We start from the raw sequence: 24146 nt of genomic DNA, 5'->3' as shown, positions 1-24146 counted from the left end.
TGCCACCAAGCAAGGCCTTGGTGTCCCTCCAGGTGCCCATGATGGAGGCTGTGGAAAGAAACTTACTTGTGGTAGCGCTTTTAGCTTCTGGCCGAGCTGTAGCTGGTGCAGGATGGCAGGTGGGGGACCTGAAATGTTGAGCGAGCTGGGTTTTGAAGTGGGATTTTGCCAAGAGTGGCTGGGGCTAAGCAGCACTTTGCCAGCACCCATCCACCACCTCCAGCACCAGTGGGGAAGCATTGCCATACGCCAGATTGGCAGACAGTGACTGCAAGGGAGGAATTCCTGTTCCTCCCAGACCCAAACACTACTCGGCTAAACCTTCTAGCCTAAATAAATCCATCTTTTGGGACAGAATTTAGGTGCTGCCACTTCTACAACTGATGTACCTTCTAACAAGACATGATGAAGATTTGTGTCTGTTTTTCACAGTTATCTTATTATTGGCCAATGTTGAAAACACAGGATATTTCACCAGCTTGCCATGTCTTCCCTTTACCACTCATGACAAAAAGATCTGAAATGTCACGTATTTCACTACCAGCACACAATCACAAAAGAAATAAGAAATAAAAAACCTATTCTAACCAGAAGCTGAAGTGGTAGTACCGTCTTTAGGCAATGCATGATATTTTAGCTTTCTGTCATACACAGGGAATGTAAACACCTAAAAAATGTCATGCATTTGCAGTCGTACGTGAACTCGTGTAAACATTTAGTTGAAAGATGCATGAGATTCCATCCTTTTGCCATATTCACAAAGCTGCATAATAAATTTGGCACAAACTGACTATTTATTGGTTTGCTTCATATTTAGGAGGAAAGACTATCAATTAAGTAGATCTGCAGATACTTCTACACTCAGTCTAGTTTTTTTCCTTGCTGTTCCTCGATGATGCACTGCAACACCAGCCTTTGCATAGAGAGACAGAAGTTTTGCTGATGTTTGGGAAATTCCCATTGGAAAGCTGTAGTTGCAGTTCTAACATTCACCTCCTACGGGACCAGCTTTAAGTGCCCTGAGCTGCAGAAGGCTGCCTTCCCATGCCTTTCATCCTTCTTCATCAACACCTCAGCCATCTGCTCTCTGAAGCAACAGGGACCAAGCCCAGAATGCTAATCCAGGTCTGAACAAGCTCAGATTGCTGCTGCTGCAACCTAAAATAATCCCTGTGTGTCCCTTCTTTTCACAGGGTAAAATGCAGTGAATCCAGGAGGAAAGAGCAGGTGTTAACCAGAGTGCCAGCAAAAATTACTTTTACAATGAGTAGCTTGTTTAAGGCCACAGCTGATTGAGAAATCTATTATGGGGATCTCCTGACTCCTTCTGTAAAGGGCATATAGTATTATATTTTTAAGATAATACTTGGATTCTTTCCATAGCCACATGCAGAAGAGCACTTTCACAGTGAAATGGCTCTTTATGTAAAGGTTGACCACAAGAACGTTCCCTGGAAAGCTGCTTTGATGGCTTTGCCAACAAGGCAGGTTTGGGTGCTAGAAGGTCTTTCCCCCACAGAGTTGCTGCTGCTGCTTCCTGCTCTGCCACTGACCTGCTATGTCTTTTACCTCCTTGCCTCGGTTTCCTTCACCGTTAAATCAAAAGAAATGGTATTCTGCTTTACAAGTTCACTGGGATGTCTGGATGAAAATCACAGGGCAGAGACAAAGCATTTTGTATAGATACACAATATACGATCATCAAGTTCTCCCTGGTGTTTCTAGGGATGCTGGGATGATAGAACTCCTTTGCCTAGCTCTAATTTCTGAATTTCAAATATGGCAAACAAGGCTGAAATTTCATGTATTTTCTTTACCATTCCCATATCATTTTCTTTACAGACTCTCATGTTTGAGTTGCTTCACTGGGAAGAGAAGCTCTTTTGAGGGTAAAATTTAAAATAGCTGCAGGTACCTCTTGTCGGTGCTGTAGAAATGGAGAAAATGTGAAGTTACCGTGTGACATTAGCACAGGATTAATAAGTCTGAAACACATTTTCAAGAAAACCAAAACAATAAGAACACCGAAAAACAGAAACACACAGCCTCTCCTAGACCCCATGGAAAAGGGATTTCTGCTTTATCTTAGTGTAATTATCTACCTAAGGAGAAATTAGTACATGCAGAGCTGTGACTTTGTTAAAAGTCACCTTGCTTTCTTGGGAGCTGAGCACCTGCTGGCCCTAATTCCCACTTTTTCCTTTTTTAACTTTTTTTTTTTTTTAAGAAAAATAAAAGCTATTGAGAGAGTCAAAAGCCTAACAGTAGGTGTTTAAATTAGAAAATATGGTTTCCACCAAGTTCAACATAATGATAAGAATTGAGAACTTGCAGCCAGAGGGTGGCATTGGCATCAGCTGGAGGAAAACAGAGCAGTACCACCAGCAATGTGCAGCCACAGTGGTGTGCAATAAGGCATACATCAGACAGGATGGAAACAGTCTAAATTAGGAATCAGCTTCAATTCTTCCATTTCTACTCGCCTCAGATTTCCTGTGGCTGGGTGTGGGTGGTTACCCATCAACGTTACTTCAAACCCACTGAGTCACTCTTCAGAAACATTCAAGGACACTTATCTCTGTACCTGACTTCGCACAGAGACCTCAGTGGGATTATAGACATGTAAACATGGCCCATCATGCACACTCCAACAAACGATGAATATTCTCATCTCCTAAATTGGGAGCTCCTAATTTAGGCTTTAAGAAAAGCAAGCATCCCCACACCTTGCAAGTGCGAGCTTTATATAATATGGAACTGAACATACATTTCCACCTACAGAAGGGAATACAGGTTTGCAAGGGATTTTGTATGAACTATGCAACAGCAAAAAATTCAGATTTCCCTGGTGATCTCAAAATACCTTTTAGATTTATTCCCTCTGCATCCATAAGCACAATATTACGTTTCATCAAAATGCAATAAATGTTACTGAAATACAGGCCTCAAAGATACAGATTTCTTTCCAGGTACTCACTTGCTTGTGAGATGAGTCTTGGGAGTAATCCCAAGCTCTCCAAAGAGAGTAACAAAGACATTGGCGTCGGTTCCTGCTCCTCGGACATCTCCTGTCACTGTCACCACCTCGTAGACTGTGGAAGGAGAAAAGAAAGATCAGGACAACAGGAGAAATCCCTTACCTTATATATTCATAGGATCATAGAATCCCAGACTGGTTTGGGTTAGAAGGGACCTTAAAGCTCATCCAGTTCCACGCCCCTGCTATGGGCAGGGACACCTTCCGTTAGAGCAGGTTGCTCCAAGCCCTGTCCAATCTGGCTTTGAACACTGCCAGGAATGGGGCAGCCACAGCTTCTCTGGGCATCCTGTGCCAGGACCTCACCACCCTCACAGGGAAGAGCTTCTGCCTAAGAGCTCATCTCAGTCTCCCCTCTGGCAGGCTAAAGCTATTCCTCCTTGTCCCGTCCCTACAGGCCCCTGTCCAAAGCCCCTCTCAGGTTTTTAGTAGCCTCTTTAGGCACTGGGAGCTGCTCTAAGGTCCTTAAGAAGGCCCTAAAGAAGCCTTCTCTTCTCCAGGCTGAAAAACCCAGCTCTGTAAGCCTCTCGATGTCTATTACATTTAGATCTAAGTCATCCCCAATCCTGAGCTGAAATACAGACCTCAAAGATGGATCTCTGCACCCACCACTGAAACAAACCCATCTCTTGAAGAGGGCAGAGTCACTGCTAAGGATCAACACAATTGGTGAAAGTCATCACATCAAACCAAAACTGCTGGAGACACTTTACATGAGAAGGGAGGGATGCAGGTAGGACAAATTTTGCTGCAAATAAAACACTTCTCTGTGAACACATTGCCTCCCCTACCATAATGCATGTGCGTGTATTACAGATAACAGATGAATTTATGTGAAGTGTTAAAGCTGTTGAGCCATTTTTTCATTTATGCACATGTCAATGCAGTGCATGCTTTCCTGTTTACTCTGATAATATATTTGTATGAAGCGGAGAAATCACTACAGCTATAAAGTTTGCATTTTGGTTGTTCTGGAAATTTTACCAAAGACCAAATGGTAAATCATTATGAGAATAAGGTAGGAAAATGTTTAGAGTCTCAAAGCTCTACCAATTAATCTTTCCAAGTAGTAGGTTGAGTGGCAACTTTATTACTACACATATTTATCTTCTTGGAAGACACACAGGTTAAAAGGAGCCTTTTATTCAAGTGGAGTAAGGCACAACAAGATCCAATGGTCACAATGTAGAGACAGATAGATTCAAATTAGTGTCAGACGCCCATTTCTTAAGCAGATTGATGAGAGAATTTAGAACAAGATGTAAGGCTTGAGAACAGGTTACATGTCTTGGTTGGCTCAGTGCAGAAGGAATTGGAAAAAATTGTAAAACTTAGCCTATGGGCAAACCAAGCATCCTTATGGCCTCTTTGTGGCATTAGACAACATGATGGTCATTAGCTAATCAGTATTTCAGGCTCAGACCTATAAGCTGGATAAAAGGCTAAACATTCATTATTTCCTTTTGCACAGCCTGACTGCTAAGTATGTGATTATAAATAATCAGAACTAATGCTGTAGAAATGTCCTTTTCATGAGTGAATCAGAACTGTTATGTATTTTGTTAGCGCCCATCATTCCCTCTTTACATCACATATATATTCAAAAGAGACAAAACCTGTATTGGAACTATACTCTGAGCAGCAACCATTGTTCCCCACTAACACTCTTCCCTCAAAGGACCACAGAGAAGAAATTAAATTACCATTTTAACTGAAAAGCATGGAGACAGAGAGCTAAAGCAAAATCCAGGCCACTCAGGAGGGGAGAATGAGATGAGTTCTTAGGCAAACGCTCTTACATGTGAAGGTGCTGAGGCGCTGGCTGTGGCTGCCACATCCCTGGCAGTGTTCAAGGCCAGGTTGGGCACAGGAGCTTAGAACAACCTGCTCTAGTAGAAGCTGTTCCTGTCCATGGCGGGAGCTTAGACCTGGATGAGCTTTAAGGTCCCTTCCAGCCCAAACCAGTATGGGATTCTATGAAAACTGATTAGAAAATGCTCCTTGTTTCCAGCAACTTTATTTCATTGAGATAGGAAAGAAAAAGGTACCATAATATTTCCAAATATTTTCCAAACCTCACCTTTCCATGAAGGTAAATAAGACAGAAAGGGGACATTATTATGATAAACACAGTAAGCTATGATATGTGTTCTGGTAAATTTTCAGAATTCATTGCCTTGGCATATTTTATTTTTGGTCTTAAAGGAAAGGAGATTTCTTCAGAAAAAAAGAATATGAAATCCAGAGCTTGCATATGAGTAATATGTATGAACAGTGTTTTCATTCCACCTTCCTCCTTTTAGCATTCACACATGCCAAAGGGAGACATTTGGCGTAGTGTGGGGAGATAGACAACGTCCTCGCGTTAGTCATTAGCAGGAGGAAGACTTGTAATCCACTCTGCCCCAGTGATTCACCACTGATTGCTTCATGGTTTTCAGTGCTGTATCGACTCTGCTTTGGTAACAGGGAGTTTACACCGTTAATTCATAATATTTCTGTACTCTTTTATAGCAGCCTTTTATGCCTGGCCCTCTCGAAGCAAATTCAACTTATCTGTACTATGGAAGTACTTATGACTGTTAGAGCATCCTATAGGCATTTCTGAAGTGGCCATTACAGCTCAGCATCCCTCTGCAAGCATTCTTTTGGGAAAGGGCCTTTTATGCATTTCCCCCCCTCTTCCCACAGAGACTCAGCAAAATGTAGCTCTTTCCTGTTTTCAGGTTACGTTGTGTCCAATTTCTTGCTGACAGGCACATGGCTGAATGCATTTTTCCTGTAAAAAGGGAGGGGAAAATAATAATTGCAACACTCTAATTTTGCAGAGACCTTTCAAAAGCTCAGGTAGATTTTTCTAGTGAGTTGTTTTTCTCTTGCTAGAGAAATGTCAGGACTCATACGTGGCAGGCAGAATCTGTCATGTTACATCTGCTCATGTTTACATCAAGTGAAACCCTTTTCTGAACCGATCTGCTGCACCTCTGCAGCCACTGACGTCACCCCATCTATATATCTAACCTAAACTTCCTTAGAGAAGATATAAGTCAGACTGACCTGCTTCTACTTTTCAACGCCTAACAAATGAGATGATGGTACACAAGGAAATTAAGTATCTAAGACAACACCATCGACAAGCCACAATATTCCCCCCACCTCTAAAAAATCAAAACCCTTCTCTAATTCCCACAATGGGAGTCTCACAATTGCAAGAAAAGCCATGAGTACATCCAAATTTACACTATACATTCACAAACCCAAGTTCAGCCTCCACACACTGCAGCAAGCAGGCAGCAGTTTTTACCAGACAAATGTGTCGAGCCCTGCCAGAGTAGCACATGTCATTACTGACCATATGCAGAGGTTAGCACCATTTTAATTAACTTTGCACAGAGGGATGAAAGGAGGGGCTGGGTAGATGACACCAGCACATCACCACATTTGACAAGCATTACGGTGCACCCCTGGAAGGGAAAAGGAGCCCTGCTGCCCCTTCTCCAGCACTACAGCTGTGCAGCCAGCTGTGCAAGTCAATGATGTCATAGCTTTCCAGAGATGTCCAGGAAGTCAGGACTTCCTCTGCAGGAAGAAAATAGAGGTTTAATACTAGTACTGAAGCTAGCTCTTTCTGGAGAAGGCATCTGGAGACAGTTTATTTAGCTACATTCTTTGAAAGCATAGAAGTTCATTGATCTGAGTCCAGAATTGTTCCTTTCACAGAATCACAGGATGGTTTGGCTTGGAAGGGACCTTAAAGCTCCTCGAGTTCCAGCCCCCTGCCACAGGCAGAGACACCTCCCACTAGACCAGGTTGCCCCAAGCCCTGTGCAACCTGGTTTTCTTTGCATTTCTTTTATTTGTGATCAACCACTGACAGCTGATGGATATCATCTTTGTTGAGAGCATTTCTGCAGCTTGAGGACCCAGCAGGCAGAACAAGCTACTGTTCTGGGATGGGGGGCAGCATTCTGTACCATAAGCCCCTTTGCTGGGAACAGCAACTATGGTATAAGACAACAAGAACTGTACACTAGTGACATTTCTTAACCATGCCAGTAGTTTGCTCTTGAATAATTGAATATTCTGGCTTTGAGACAACATGTTCAGCCTTAGCAAATCCCAGGCATAAACATCTTGTACTTTGTGATTTGGGACAATAAAGCCGAATTAGCTGAAAAGCTTGAAATTTGATTTCTGTAGAAGTCACAGTTCGAACCAAGGGTTTCTGGGCTAGAAAGATCAATTTTGCTACTTCAGTGCAGCTGAGGCAGGGCTCTCCAGCTGTGAAGGGGAAGATTAAGAAAACACAGAAGTTAAGTATCTCGAGTATCATACATGTTTCATTACACAAACTGGGTCTTCCCTTCCCACTGAGTTCCTTATTTTTTCAGATGGTCTCACGGTATTTCCAAACTTTTCCTTATTTTGAGTCCTGATTTTTCAAACCCCTCTCCACCACTCAAAAGATCTGAATTCCCTGCTGAGGATTCACCTCCATCACTACTGTGAATATTCTTAGGATAACGGGGGTTAATGCTCACCAAAAATGTGCCTATACAGTGCAATGATGCCAGCCCCTAAAACCCCTTTGCTGATGGAAAATATCTACCCAAAGTCTCCAGGATCTTCAAAGTTGGTTTTAACAGAGGCACTTCTTTATTCACATATTATCTTCAACCTCCATCAGCTGAACATGGGATATGTACTCATTACCAGGCAAAGTTAAAAAAATAATTCATAGAATCATGGAATCATAAAATAGTTAGGGTTAGAAAGCACCTTAAGATCATCTAGTTCCAAACCCCCTGCCATGGGCAGGTACACCTCACACTAAACTATGTCACCCAAGGCTCAGTCCAACCTGGCCTTGAACACCGCCAGGGATGAAGCATTCAGAACTAAATATCCAATCTAAACTTCCCTTGTTTGAGTTTTAACCCTTTACCCCTTGTCCTGTCACTACAGTCCCTAATGAATAGTCCATCACCAGCATGCTTATAAGCCCCCTTCACATACTGGAAGGCTGCTCTGAGGTCTCCACGCAGCCTTCTCTTCTCCAGGCTGAACAGCACAAACTTTCTCAGCCTATCTTCATACGGGAGGTGCTCCACTCCCCTGACCATCCTCATGGCCCTCCTCTGGACTTGTTCCAACAGTTCCATGTCCTTTTTATGTTGAGGACACCAGAACTGCACACAATACTCCAAGTGAGGTCTCATGAGAGCAGAGTAGAGGGGCAGGATCACCTCCTTCAACCTGCTGGTCACGTTCCTTTTGATGCAGCCCAGGATACAGTTGGCTTTCTGGGCTGCGAGCGCACACTGAAGCAGGCTCATGTTCATTTTCTCATCGACCAACACCCCCAAGTCCTTCTCCACAGGGCTGCTCTGAATCTCTTCTTTGCCCAACCTGTAGCTGTGCTTGGGATTGCTCTGACCCAGGTGTAGAACCTTGCACTTGGCATGGTTAAACTTCATAAGGCTGGCATCAGCCCACCTCACAAGCATGTCAAGGTCCCTCCGGATGGCATTCCTTCCCTCCAGTGTATCAACCGAACCACACAGCTTGGTGTCCTCGGCAAACTTGCTGAGGGCGCACTCAATCCCACTGTCCATGTCACCGGCAAAGATGTTGAACAAGACCGGTCCCAACACTGATCCCTGAGGGACACCACTCGTTACCGGTCTCCAGCTGGACATCGAGCCATTGACCACAACTCTTTGCGTGCGGCCATCCAGCCAGTTCTTTATCCACCGAGTGGTCCACCCATCAAATTGATGTCTCTCCAATTTCGAGACAAGGATGTCGTGTGGGACAGTGTCGAACGCTTTGCACAAGTCCAGATAGATGACTTCAACTGCTCTGCCCCTGTCCATCAGTTTCGTAGCCCCATCATAGAAGGCCACCAAATTGGTCAGGCAGGATTTCCCCTTAGCTGAAGCCATGCTGGCTGTCACCAACCACCTCCTTGTTTTTCATGTGCCTTAGCATGCCTTCCAGGAGAATCTGCTCCATGATTTTGCCAGGCACAGAGGTGAGACTGACTGGTCTGTAATTCCCCGGGTCATCCATTTTCCCCTTCTTGAAAATGGGGGTTATATTACCCTTTTTCCAGTCATTGGGAACTTCACCTGACTGCCATGATTTTTCAAATATGATGGCCAGTGGCTTAGCAACTTCATTTGCCAGCTCCTTCAGGGCCTGCAGATGGATTTCATCAGGTCCCATGGACTTGTGTACATTCAGGGTCTTCAGACGGCCTCGAGCCAGATCCTGTCCTACAGTGGGCCTAAGGTCTTCGTTCTCACAGTCCCTGTGTCTGCCTTCCAAGACTTGGATGGTGTGGTCAGAGCGTTTGCCTGTGAAGACTGAGGCAAAGAAGTCATTAAGAACCTCAGCCTTCTCCAAATCCAGCGTATATCCAGTTTACATTGTCAAATGTTGGTGTTGGTTGATGAGAAAATGAACACGAGCCAGCAGTGTGTGCTTGCAGCCCAGAAAGCAACTGTATCCCGGGCTGCATCAAGAGGAGCATGACCAGCAGGTCGAAGGAGGTGATCCTGCCCCTCCACTCTGCTCTCGTGAGACCTCACTTGGAGTATTGTGTGCAGTTCTGGTGTCCTCAACATAAGAAGGACATGGAACTGTTGGAACAAGTCCAGAGGAGGGCCACAAGGAAGACAAGTGGACTGGAGCACCTCCCATATGAAGATAGGCTGAGAAAGTTTGTGCTGTTCAGCCTGGAGAAGAGAAGGCTGCGTGGAGACCTCATTGCAGCCTTCCAGTATGTGAAGGGGGCCTACAAGGATGCTGGGGATGGACTATTCATTAGGGACTGTAGTGACAGGACAAGGGGTAAAGGGTTAAAACTCAAACAAGGGAAGTTTAGATTGGATATAAGGAAGAAATTCTTTATTGTAAGAGTGGTGAGGCACTGGAATGGGTTGCCCAAGGAAGTTCTGAATGCTTCATCCCTGGCGGTGTTCAAGGCCAGGTTGGACCGAGCCTTGGGTGACATAGTTTAGTGTGGGGTGCCCCTGCCTATGGCAGGGGGGTTGGAACTAGATGATCTTAAGGTCTTTTCCAACCCTAACTATTCTATGATTCTGTGATTCTATCATTACAAATGGAAAGGTAAAAATCCCCAAGAACCAGCTCACAACAGGAGTGCAATATTTCCTTGCAAAGTCATGAAATACAAAGGTTGCTATTTTCCCATCTTTTGACACTGATGCACACAGTCAGTTCAAGATTTCTTTCGGGGTTGTTGCTTGGTCCAACAGTCAAAGACAAATTATAGCAAAGCTTTTCAGGATAGAATAAGGTTTTGGAGTATCACTCCAAATTTGGCTGCATCCTATTATTTATACTCCTCAATGGAAGCAATCACTAAATGCAAATAAAGGGAGCACCCACAGGGATTTTATGATTACCCTTGAAGTTTCCAAGTGCATCCAAAGAGTCTCCTTCCCTTGCTTATTTATGAGATGTCTGTGTGTAGTCACTTTGCATTTAGCTGTCTGACATCTTTAAGAGATATTGTAGGCAATCTTTAACCTCCTCAAAGAGGTCTGCTCTCAAAGTGGAGTATGGAAGGGCTGGCTCAATCCCATTGACATTTCCTCCACAGAGTCAGTTGAGAGACCACAGTCGAGACACTGCAACATTTTGCTAGCTGCACACCTCAAGAGTTTATAGTTTTTCCCATTGTAGTCAGCAGGACTTGAGAATGAACTGTCTTCAAAGCTTTGCAATAACTTTTAGCTTCTATGATGTGAAAAACAACTCCTTTATATGCATTCCTGCTGGTCTTACACCCTGAGATGTATTGTGGCAGAGAGCTCTCAGCCCTTCCATGGATGGATAGCTTTGCAGCCACCATGCCCCTATTTCCTTCTTGGTTAAACATAAGGAACAAACCATGACATTGGCATTGGTCATCTGCCTCCCTTCAAACTGGACAGGATGCTCCAAATGTCCATGCCTCTTCACCCAAGCTGCTGACCTGGTGAGGTCATTAAATATGAGGATGCTCCTGCCCATTTGTGCTACCTACTCCTCAACAGTTCCTATCAGTGTTGGCTGAGTTCATCACGCACCATGGATAAGCGAGCCCCGAAGAGAGGTCACAAAAGGAAGAGGGAGAGTACTGGATCTCAGCTTGACCATCATCCTGCTGAGCAGGCAACTGCTTACTGAAAGAAACCTACATTTAGGTGCTCTAGGACAAAGGTAAGCCTATTCTGAATGAACACGGCCAATTTACAGTAATCTGTGGTGTTATTATGGGAACGCTTGACTTTCAGGCCAGTCTCCAAATCTTGCTTTTCTCCCAGTAGGCTAGGCAGAGTCAATACAAAGCTTTAAATACAGCCACCGATACAGTCTCTTTAGTTCCAAATATTACTTCAATCAAGAGGAATTTGGTGCAGTTATCTCATCTGGTAAATATTGAATCCCCAGCTGACTGCACTGTTCAGCTATCCAGTATGAAGACCAGTCAAAGTTTCAGCAGGCAAAACAGAATTAATTTGCTATGGACTGCTTTTCATGGGCATATACAAGCTCAATAATGGAAATAACAGACATAGTTTCTTTGCTGAAAACAAGCATTCAGAAATGGTCATTTCAAGCACAAGATACAGACAGCATAAAATCAGTATCAAGTTTCACTGCAGCATTCCTGGAAGAACTTACATCCGTTTCCCTGTCTTGCAGTAAGAGCTGATAATATAAACCTGTCCATTGAGTGGCCAGAGTAAATATTCACTTCAAAACAGTTGCTCAAATGACTGTAAAGCTGTAAAGACTGACAAGTGAAGGCTGAGATCCCCTAGCTAACAGCATGCAAAATTCTCTTAGCTCCACGAGGAAGGAATATCTTCAGGGTAGAAGAGTGCTTTGTCTGATAAACTCAGGTTTTTCTCACTCCAACATGGGACTGCTTAGGATCAATATTGGCAGTGACTGCAGAGCCCTTCAGGTCACATTCTCATACGGTGAATATGGAGAACTGAGCTGGAGCTCACGACGGTGCCTAACTGTGCAACAAAAGTGGCCCTTGGTAGAAAATAATTAAGCAATATGCCACAGTTATGCAAATGCAACAAGACAGCAAAGCACGGAGTCATCAGAGAGTCTGGGTAAGGAGAGGGAAAGCAGGAACTAGAGCCAAGCTAAGCTGGCTAGCTTAGTAAAGCTTGCACTGGGTAAAAGCCCCAAGGTGGCTGCAGACATGAGACATCCCAGTGTGCACAAAAGCACCAGTGTCCTGAAGGCAGCTTTCCCCCCTCCAGTATGTCTTCACTCCTCTTTGAGCTGATATATCAAATATCATCATACACCTCATTTGTGGCAAACCTCATCTCTCTCACTGCCTCCTGCTTCCTTAAAGATCCACAAACCCAGGCTACATGCACAAAGTAAACAAAATCCAAACCCTCCTACACCAAGATAGCAGAAGAAACCAGCAAGATGCTGTCTTCATCTCGACTATAAAACCCAGACCAACACAGCTTGAAATTATGGCTATCAGAGCTACCTTCAGAAGCATCTGACAGGATGCATTTACCTCAGCAGCAGTAATGGTTGTCTGCACTTCACTGTATTTCCAGTTGGAAATTCAGTGATTGTTCTCAGTATTCACTTAATGTTGATTCATGCAAAGCACCAGTCACTCTGGCTCCTACTGAAGCACTTCAGCTTATGTTTGCTTGGAGTACCTGAAGAGAACCTTGATAACTACATGTATGCAGAATACCTAGAAGTTTTTACGGGTCTGTGCTGATTGTTACAGGGTACGTTTGACAAAATTATGTTCTATGCACATGAACACACCAGTTAAATATTTACTGTAATTACATCTTTATCAGGACTATCCTTTCACCACCATGAAGAGGGGCGTTTGGAATCAGAGCTTGTTTTTATCAAGCCACAATTTGGGCAATAATCTCTTGTCATACACAAAATGAGTCAAAATCTTCTCTCATTCACTCTGGGAATGAGAGATGCTGGCTAACTCCATTGACTTGAGCACCATGACTTTGGATTCATACTGGCCAAACTGTGAACAGATTTGGGCCTCACAAGCTATGGGAGATTGCCTGCTCATTACATGCTTTAGCAAAAGCAGCTCTTGAGTTCAGCATAGATGCCAAATTAATTATTCAAAGCAAAAGAGAGGGATATTTTCCATGAATATCTGGACCAGTTGCACACTGTTATACATTTTCACTATACATTATAGAAAGAATTGCAGAATTAATAGTACCTTGCATTTTGAGATACTTCATGGATACGAATTAGGGAAGTTTCCTGCAAAGTTACTACTTGTACATACAAACAGAACTATACAGAGCTCTGAAACATCATTTATCTTCTAAAATACAAATCTAAAGCTGAACACTGTCCTGCCTGTTCCCACAGGCATTCTAGTTGAGGTTTGGAGTTTGTTTTATTTCGTCAGGTATTACAAAATCAACATTTCATTTTCATGCACTGTAGGAAGCCAAACTTGATACGTCTGCTGCTCCAGCTATCACTTAAAAGTGCTTTTGCCTTAGCAATACCAGAAAAAAAGTCAGTTCTTTGCTGGAACAGCAAGGCAGAATTAGCTTAGCAATCGACATCTTTGTTACTCAAGTTTAAATTGCACTGGAGGAAAACGCTGTGCCTCAGGGGAGGGAAACATTAATGAGAAAAAACTGTTCCTTTTCTTTCATTATCTTTTGGAGACGAGGAGGGCTTGCCAGGATGTGGGGTGTCTCTGAATCACAACTGTACACACCAACATTAGGTACTGCTGTCCAACAGGAAGTGTATCATGCAACCTGGGTAAAATACAATATTGATTTTAGCTGTGGCACTGAATCAAGTCTGTAGTAGAGCGATGTGTCTGCAGAACACAAGTGGAACTAATTCACTGCTGTCTATCACACCACTAGATTCAAAGAAGAGCCCCACTTCCTAGCTGTCTAGGCAGTAGGACAACCACAACCAAGGAGAGATGCTCTCCTTGCTGCCAGCCCTCACCCCCAATACCCATGTTTGAGGAAGAGGAATTTCAGCAAAGACCATTTTTTTGCGGACTTCCCCAGAACCCTTGGCCGAGAGGTGCTGCAGGTGTTGGATGCTGAGATGAGCAAGGCAAGACATGTCTCATGGTTTGTTTGTGAGGAACAGCTGAGTTGTTTTTGCAGAAAAAAACCAACAACACAGACAACAACATGTTTCAGAACCGCTCAGCCAGAGCCAGTGAATCCAGAAGGACTGTGTTCAGTAGCTGGCACAGCCACCAGCATGTGAGGACTGGATAACGCTGTGAGTGGGGACAGTTGTCCCACGACAGCCATACCGCCTGCAAGAGGGGAACACTGAACCCCTGGCAGCTCTCAGTGAGGAACCAGCACCTTTTGTTCCTGAGACCAGCTGCGTTTGAGGCTGATTGACAGATAGCCAACTGTGTGCTGGGCTGCAACCCTAGAGAGTGAGCAGCAGGTCGAGGGAGGGGATTCTCCCTCTCTGCTGTGCCCTGGGAAGGCCCCCCCTTCAGTCCTGATCCAGCTCTGGGGCAGCAGCACAAGAGGGACGTGGAGCTGTTGGAGGGAGGCCAAAGGAGGCCACAGAGATGCTGCGAGGGCTGGAGCAGCTCTGCTCTGGAGCCAGGCTGAGAGAGCTGGGCTGGGGCAGCCTGGAGAAGAGAAGGCTCCTGAAGGGGAGACCTGAGAGCAGCTCCAGTGCCTAAAGGGGCTCCTGGAAATCTAAAGAGGGGCTTTGGACAAGGGCCTGTAGGGACAGGCCAAGGGGAATGGCTTTAACCTGCCAGAGGGGAGACTGAGATGAGCTCTTAGGCAGAAGCTCTTCCCTGTGAGGGTGCTGAGGCGCTGGCACAGGGTGCCCAGAGAAGCTGTGGCTGCCCCATCCCTGGCAGTGTTCAAGGCGAGGTTGGGCACATGGACTTGGCGCAACCTGCTCTAGTGGAAGTTGTTCCTTCTCTTGGCAGGAGGTTGGAAATGGATGAGCTTTAACGTCCCTTCCAACCCAAACCAGTCTGTGGTTCTATGGTAAGCAGGGACCAGTGCCTGCAGAAGCTTTTATTTATGGCAAGTTATGAGTGTTACCTATCCTTACACACACATTATTAGATGTCATGATGAATTAATCATAATTCTGCAACTTAACAAGTCATGGAGGCACTTATTAAAAACTGAATGACACCTTAAAGAAAGACTTAAAAAGATACTGTGAATTGATACAACCTTTGACCTTCCCAACTCCTACCTCATTTCTTTACATGTATCTCCTGATTAATACTTACAGCTCACCAAGGAAGTCTGATAGACATACTACCATAATACTGATGTCCATAAAATCGAGGAAACTGTGGAAAAATACAACAGATCTGAACATCAGGGCATGAAGTGCCAAAAAGACTAATCGTTTCCAACAGCCACATCTAATTACAGCAATGATGAACAACTACTTTATGGTATGTGTCTAGCGAGTCCTGCAATGCATATAAATCCATCAGCAAAAGCCATCATTATTATTATTTTCAGACTGTTTGTAAGTGCTGCCACTCAGGTATCTGTGACATTGTGTTAGACAACAGTGTCCAGCAGGGAAGAAGAGCCAAAGGCATAAGAAAAACTCCTCTGACAATGCCTGGGGACATATCTGCAAATGCAAGACACTGAGAATAAACAAGTATTTGTTGTTTGAGCAGCAATAGTCAGCCAAGTGGAGGCCTTAACAAGATAAAAATTATGTTATGTGGAAGTAATATCCTAGTCACATCCCTGACAGCTGACATAGGAACCCCTAGTAAACTGTAGCTTACAAGCAGAAGTCTTGATACCAACCCTGCCAGAAGTTTTTGCTTTCCTTGATCTTAGATGGATACAACAGCTCACCTGAAGCTGTGGGGATTGACTTAAAATGGAAGAGCTTTTGCCTAAGAGCTCATCTCAGTCTCCCCTCGGGCAGGTTAAAGCCATTCCCCTTGTCCTGTCCATACAGGCCCTTGTCCAAAGCCCCTCTCCAGGTTTCCTGCAGCCCCTTTAGGCACTGGAGCTGCTCTCAGGTCTCCCCTTCAGGAGCCTTCTCTTCTCCAGGCTGCCCCAGCCCAGCTCTCTCAGCCTGGCTCCAGAGCAGAGCCGCTCCAGCCCTCGCAGCATCTCCATGGCCTCCTCTGGCCTCGCTCCAACAGCTCCACGTCCCTCTTGTGCTGTTGCCCCAGAGCTGAACACAGGACTCCAGGTTTGCTCTCTTTCTCTCTCTATGCTTAGTCCCGTATAGCTCAGTACAATTTTCTGGCCAGACTTTCCATTTGGATGGAAATAATTCTGTTGTTTTAATGGTACAGTGTTCAGATACTGGTCCAAATACTCAGGGAGAGGGTGATAAACAGCTTTACAAAGAGCCTGGAAGAAGTACATTTAGCAAAGTATAAGCAAGAACAAAACCAGTCACCCTCAGAATACCAATGCAGTCCTGAAACCGGGAATGTGATGCATCAGTGGAGGGATCTGCAGTATTTGCAAGGAAAAGCAGCTCCTCAGTTTTCTTTCTGCAGCCAGAGAATGAAAAGCTACCCAGGCAAATCTCAGATTTTCTAAAATCCAGGAATTCTGATTAGTTTAAGGAGAGAGGACAGGAAGACGAAGACAAAAAGCAAAAATCCACAGATCTTGAATGATTTCAGTGTGATCAAGTTCTAGTCCTGCATCTTCTAAAGGTCACCTTCCTCAGAGAGGACACCTTGGTTGCTTTGAGTCCAGGCTGACTGGACACATAGGCTGGGGAAAACACTTCTAGAATTTAATATCTTGATCTGCATTCAACATCTGCTTCTCAGTGAAATCCTGAAGAGAAACTCTCTTCAGGAACTCTCAGGCATTTTCTGTTAAAAGTCCAAACCCAAATATTCAGTCTAAAAAGTAGCCACAGACAATTAAGGATATGAAACTGAACTTGCCATTCAGTTCAGATATGAGATCTGGGGTGTGAGGAAAGCAGCAGTGCTGTAAGGCTGCATTCTCACGGGTGCGGGTTTTACAAGCATCAGCCATGCATCAGCTGTGCCAAGCGTTTGGCAGCCTCGTGCCTACAGCTGTTCCTCGGTGCTGTTTTTGGTGCTGGCAGCTGGGCTGAGCCATCCCAAATGGATCCTGTGTGAGTAACGGGGATGGCTCCTATGTATGCTCGGGGCTGCCTGGGCAGGGGTACATAAGCGATCACTCCCCCCAGCCCTGTGTGTGCACTTGATGAGCACAGACTTGTAAATGAAAGGAGACATCTGCAAGGGTTTAAACCTTCAGATACCAACAACTGCTTGCTATGAAAGGTTTATTCACACTCATCTGCTTTGCAATACTGATTTTCCATACCAATGACTAGCAACAGCCCTGCCGCGGGTTGATGGCTGATCATGGACGGCAAAGAGTTGTGTGATTCCTGGCAAGGCCCCATCTACAGCATTTTAATTACTCATTTCCAATTTGTAAGACCCCATTTCAGCACAACATCTCCAGACAACTGCAACTTTCCATTGGGGCTACACAAGTTTCCAGTGGGGGGTAGTTTTTGGTGCCTACATAAAAATATCAGCATGTGCTACTGCAACTTAATCAACACTTCAGTATCACAGCTAGTTTAGATTTGGCTTGTTCTGTCACACAGGCTGATAGCTTTTGAGTGAAAGTGATCTAACCTTTTCAAAAGTCATATTTCAGGCAGTGATTTGTAACTATGGAAAATGCTGAGGTGCAGACATGGTGGATCTCACCTGCTTGCAAGGCAGGTGCAGCACCACCTTCTCTTGGTGATGTGCTTTGCATGTCCCACCAGATCACAAGACATAAAACTGAGTCCAAAACTCTTCCTTGAAAGCTTTATGCCTGAGACTCAACTCAGTTTAATTGGAAGAAGAAAATCTGTCTTCCAAAAAGGAGTCTTTGTTTATCCTGATTTGGATATCCATCAAAACCTCAGTTTGGGAAGATCAGTGGATGTAAGGAACAGATGAGATGGTTTTGCTACTGATGATCATCTATCATAAAAATATGTGATACCTCTCTCCAGTCCTGTACATAGCACAGAGAGAGAGCTGGCAATCACACAGCGCTTGCTCTCCTCCTTCATTCTGCTGCTGAGTTACATTAAACATAAGTTAGCAATAAAATCAGCGTGTCCTGAATGTTTTGTGTGTGTAACCCCTTGCTGCAGTCACTAAAGTAACATGATGTGATAAATATAACACAATAAAATGGATGTCTCACATCAAAAGAAATTATGAGCAGCTTGTATTTCTATTTACAAATCAACAGTGGCCATTTTCCTCCCCCCCATCACCATCTGAGACAACGTGTTAACAAAAACTGCATTTCTTGAGTAGCTTGCTTCATTTTATGATTATTATTGGCACTGCCAACATCACTGAAGCCCAGCTTCACCCACTATGCAATATGGACAAACCAGTGGTGTTGCATACAAAGTGGTCTCAGCATCTGTACCTGGAAGAGAGGCCTAAAGTCTCAAAGTACTGCATCTCCTGGGAGCTAATCCAAGCTTTGCTCCCTTGCCTGGGAGTGTATACATCCCATGGACCTCTACAGTGTCTTTGTCAAGAATCACCTGTGCTTTCCTAGCCATTTGCTGTCACACAGACCTGCCTTTTGATAAATTGTATGTATGGAAGTTCCTTATCATTCATCCTCAGTGAAAAAGTCCTGGGAACTTTGGCCACACTTGCTGAGCATACACTTGTAAATGAAAGGAGACATCTGCAAGGGTTTAAATCTTCAAATAGTGAAGATGGTGACCATGAGAGCACAGTGCTGCAGGTCTGACTACATGCTAGAGTAGAGCTTCCACAAAGGCAAGGAAAACCCACTAAAGGATTTGTTTCCTTTTGAAGGAAAGATGCCTACTCCTTGATACCCAGACATGAAACTCATCAGGAAACAAAAACAAAAACAACAGGAGAGGAGAAAATTAAAAAAAAAAAAAAAAAAAGAGAATTAATCATCAATACAAACCCAAAAAGGTTGATCTCCTCTGAGATGAGATATGCCTCTGTTGAGCTACAGCTATGCAAAAAGGGAAGCCCCAAGATCTCCCGAGTCAGCAGCACTTTGCAGAGTATAGGAGGGAGTTTTCCTCCAGTGCCACAGCCTGGGGGTGTCTCCATGCCAACCCAGTCATCCAGCAGCTGCCAGCTCAGCCAGAGGGAAGGCTCAGTTAGTGGCATGAAAGCAAGTTTGGAGAAGAAAACATTTCCTTTCTTTCTACCAACCCAGATGTACCTATGGCTTTGGCAAAAATGACCCAGAAAACAGATGTAACACTTGACCCATTCCTTCATGGTTCTCAAGCACCCAAATCTGAGCAGGAGGATCAATAACCACACCAGTCTCCCTCTTCTCCATCACAGACAAGATCTGAGATATCAAGAGAAAGATACGGAGAAAGAGATGGTGTTCCTTCAAAGGGCTGGTTTCAGGCCTTAGACATCCACTCTGTGCCTCAGTTTGCTGGTGTCTATAGAACTTTCAATGATAGTCTAAGGCAGCCAGGGTGCTATATGAAGTCTCTGGATACCTACTGCACTTGAAATCTACTGATTCCATCAATAAATTTACATAATATACTGTACCCTGTTTGCACTATTATTGGCAATTCAAGATCTTAGAATCATACATTGATTTGAGTTGGAAGGTGTCATGGACTTAAACCAGGACTGAAGGGACCATTAAAGCTCATCCAGTTCCAACCCCCTGCCATGGGCAGAGACACCTTCCTCTCTAACAGGATGTTCCAAGCACCTTCCAACCTCGCCTTGAACACTGTCAGGGATGGGGCAACCACAGTATCTTTTCTCTGGACACCCTGTGCTAGTTCCTCACCATCCTCACAGGGAAGAACTTCTTCCTTATGTCCAATCTAAACCCACTGTCATTCAGTTTAAAACCATTGCCCCTTCTCATGCTACTACAGACCTTGGTAAAGAGTTTTTCTCCATATTTCTTACAAATCCCCTTTAAGTATTGAAAGGCTGCAATAAGGTCTACTTGCAGCCCTCCACACTGCACTGTAGAAGTGACTTTGCAAATACTTTATTAATAAATAAGCAATCTCATTAACACCAGGATCACAGGAATGGGCAACAGATGCAATTTAGTTTAAAAGCCTGCTTTCTCTGCTATAATTTTCTCAAATACACTATCTCCCAGTGACTTGGTATCTTTTGTTTTCCTGTCCCCAGGAGCTGAATTTGCCTTGTTCTTCAATCATCAATCAACAGTGATAGGGGGCACCCCTGCCTCTGTTTGCTAATAGAGTAAGATAAAGAGGACATCAGATGATACAGGCACCATTGACTACCTGCTTATAAAACATTTACAACACCTCTCTTTTCTTTTTACTGCAAAAGGAATCACAGCTTGTGGACTGAAATATAGCTGTACTGAATATTCACCGGTACCAAAGGGAGATTGCATCCCAAAGCTTCTGGGATGCTTTTTGCAGAGGTTGCATGTTTCTCAAAACCCTGACCAGCAGCAGTCACTTCAGTCAATGGTCTTTTGGAAGAAAAGCAGCAGCAGCCTCCAAATGAGTCACACACACAAAAATTTACTGTTATGAATCAAAACAGGAAGAGCAGCAGCACAATGCATGGCAGAGAAAATAGCTGAAACTCAAGCAGGGGGATAGGGCAGTTAGAGTTTACTCCTGAGCTTTTGCTTTTTGATGCCAAATGGCCCAGAAGGAGATTCTCACTGGTGGAAATCCTCAGTGGCTTATTGAGAGTGTATGTTCTGCCCAGCATTTTTCTCCTCTTCCTTGCCCCCCTATTCTTCCCTCATGTACATGTGCACTGTCTTCCATCAATATCTATAAATGGAGGATGCAAAATACCGAGACACAGCTCAAGCAAGAGAGTCCACCATGCATTGGAGCAACCAGTGGTTCAGTGGGACTCACTGAATGACAACATTCATAGAGGTCCTGAGGCTGTCAAAGTTGCAGGTTTTTGAACAGGATTTTTAATTTCTGATAGGGACTATGAGAATCAAATCCCTGTTTCATTTATCTCCCTGTGTTTCAGCTGCAAGCTATCACCTGCCATGTAGAAACTGTTGACAAACTAAGGAGAATATGATGGAAAGATTATTAGAAATATGTGCTGGAAATTCTGTCTTTGAGAAGTGCAAGATTCCTCTACTATTAAAAAATTTGTAGTATGAGTTGAGACAACCTTTCTCCCCTTAAAAAGCAGTCACAAATGCAGTAGGTTGTGTGCAATGACCTAAATACAGTATATACAGGAGGAATTTGCTTCTCTGCATCAGAACAATTGAATCATTTTTCTTTTCCCATCATAGCCATATGGCACCATTACAGAAGTCATCAGTTATAGTTAACCTATAGCCACACTACAAGCATGAAATGCTGTACAAGATTCCTTAAGCGCATTCGGTTCTCCAAATTGTCACATACAAAATGCGTTATTATTCTGACTGATGGGGAGACCATGGTGCTGAGAGGGTAAACATCTTGCCCCAGTTGTGCCAAGATCCAGTTGCACAGGTAATGGACAGCTGGTGTCAACCCTCAGCGGTCCATTACGTCTTTGCTTCCCACCCCTCTGATGAGGAGATAACCTCACTGTGCTCAGGAGCATCCTTCTACCTACTGAGGGCTTTTTCTTTAACCATGGATCTACACCATGGGTCATTGCCATTTGCCTTGAAGTTTCCTCACATTTCTGCCACAGCACTGCAGGTTTCCTGGGGAAGGAGGGGATTACTAGCTGCAGCCCAGCAGATAAAATGCTGAAGTACAGTCTTTTTCCACAAGCTGTCTAGACTTTGCCAGGCTGATGGCTGCAATCCTTCCCCAAACCATGGTCTTTTAATGAAACTGAGTGCCCAGAAAAGCTGTGGCTGCCCCATCCCTGGCAGTGTTCAAGGCCAGGTTGGACACAGGGGCTTGGAGCAAGCTGCTCCAGTGGAAGGTGTCCCTGCCCATGGCAGCGGGGATCGACCAGGTGATTTTTAGGTCTCTTCACACCTTAACCACTCTATGATTCTATGATCTATATCCTTAAGTCACTGCACAGTATGCCATGCATCGAACTGAAGTACCCTGTGTATATAAACGTAGCAGACTATTTATTGTAATGACACAGTATGAAGATTTAGGGATGACTAGCAATATTTCCCCAGCATATTTGGTTACTTACAACAGCCAGAGAGGTGGCATGCTGGATCTTCTGCCTCTACATCAATCCTAAACGCTCCACTGCCTGCTCATCTGATTGCCAAAATCACCGGCACACTCCTGCTGCTGCATATGCTTGGGTAGAACTGTGAGTCTTTGCTATGTATCCTGCTTACAAGAAGGGAATCTGCTGATTGCAGCCTCTGAATGGTACCACAATGCAAATATTAATTAGGAGAATGTAATTACAGCAGTACCATGCACACGGCAAAGTGACTTCATGAACTGAAAAGCTAATACAGACACAATCTGTCAGTGCCACTTCACATAGTAAAATTCTTAATTCATTAGAAATATCCCCCACTTAGGAACGACAAGTGCCTGCACTCCCAGGAAGGGTCCCAAAATGGACATCTGCAGGGCCAACAGTATAAATGCCTACTCAAGAGGGGAGATGAGGAACGATGGAGCTGACCTTTTTTCTTGTTGTACTCGTCTTCAGTCGCATTGGAGGAGTCCGAATGATAGTCCCGAAGCTCCTGTTCATACATCTCCAAAAAATTATCATCTGCCTTTCCTTTCTTGGACTTGTCACCTTTCTTCTTCTTCTTTTCTTTGTGTTTTTTGCCCTTTTTCTTCTTTTTCTTCCTGTGCTCATAGTCATCTTCATCCTCACTGCTGTACTCCCTTCTCTTGGTCTTTTTCTTTTTCTTTTTTTTCACTTCATCATCAACCTCTGAGTCCTCAGACTTTGATTGTTTTTTTCCTTTTTTCTCCTGGATTTCACCTTTCCCATTTTCCTCAGCTACCCCTTCCACCACCTGTTCTTCCTCTTCCTCCTGCTCCACCTCTTCTACTTCGTTCTTTTTAGTCTTTTCTTTCATGTCATTGTTTTTCACCTCTACATTTTAAAAAAACACTCCAATTGCCTTAACCTCAGTTCTGCCACTTGGCTCCTTTATGAATCACTGATGTCCTTTAGTCCTCCTCTATCTACCTACAACTGGGCCATCTTTTTTTCTTAGGTGTGTCCTGGAGTCCTTTGTCCTTCACAACCCACAGGTACCAACAGCTCACCTTCTGACTCTTCCTGCCTCCCTTCACTTCCTTGGCTGAGGCACCTTCCTCTCTTTTTTGTCTCTCCTGGTCTTTGTTTTTTCTCCTTTTCTTTATTATTACTTATTCATTGGTCTGTGCTGAGAACTCTTTCTTTTTATCAGAGCTGCCTCAGCCTCCGCTCAGGGTCAGTTGCCAATCAGGGTCTATGGTATCAGGATGTGCCAATCAAGGCTGTAGCTATCTGGGAAATCAGTCAGACGAGGACACATGGTCAAGCCACTTCTTATCCTTCACATGGGCTCAGGATGGGTTGAAAGAGAGGTGTTTCTCCTCCTCATAACATGTGGCAGCTTCAAAAACCTCATGAAAAATTACTTAGCGCTACCCAGTCATGTGGTTATAAGACAGATGGGCAGGTGAAAAAGGAGACCGATCAAGCAACTATATCACACTGGTCTATATTTCCTCTCCATTATTCATGGTGTCAGGATCACCTTACTGATAACAAGGGTCTCAGCTTTACCTGGATTTTTTTTCCTCTTGACCAGCCAGTCCAATGACCAGAAAAACAAGCACTTCCAGGATCTCTGTCTGGAGATCTCCATAGCATCAGTAATGCGCTCCGGCATCCAGCTCCTCCATCCCCATCACTGTGCTCTACCTCCAATCAAATGGAAAATTGACACTCAATAAAGAAATGCAACAGTCAGAAGACACTGAATGTGCTTTACACAAGATGGTTGTACAACAGCCTGTCTAGGTCAACCAAAGAGAAATAAAACTCAGAGTAATAACTGAGTATAAGTACAAATATACCTATCTGACACCT

The 24146-nt window shown here is 44.1% G+C and overlaps 1 protein-coding gene across 1 annotated transcript in view; it reads right to left on the bottom strand.

Moving 5' to 3' along the window:
- The window catches only part of LOXHD1 (lipoxygenase homology PLAT domains 1), a gene marked incomplete at both ends in the record, with an annotated part of 158425 nt that extends 134479 nt beyond the window's left edge, over positions 1-23946 (bottom strand). Inside the window, 4 exons of the mRNA XM_080637336.1 lie at positions 2978-3092; positions 22734-22871; positions 22935-23159; positions 23841-23946. Of these exons, the coding sequence (XP_080493462.1) occupies positions 2978-3092; positions 22734-22871; positions 22935-23159; positions 23841-23946 (584 nt within the window). The remainder of the gene's footprint in view (positions 1-2977; positions 3093-22733; positions 22872-22934; positions 23160-23840) is intronic.
- Positions 23947-24146: the final 200 nt, after the last annotated feature.

This window comes from Psittacula echo, assembly GCF_963264785.1.
Source record: "Psittacula echo genome assembly, chromosome: Z".
Classification (NCBI taxonomy): domain Eukaryota; kingdom Metazoa; phylum Chordata; class Aves; order Psittaciformes; family Psittacidae; genus Psittacula; species Psittacula echo.
The sequence above is the reverse complement of the archived record's forward strand: the minus strand, read 5'-3'. Positions and strand labels throughout refer to the sequence as shown.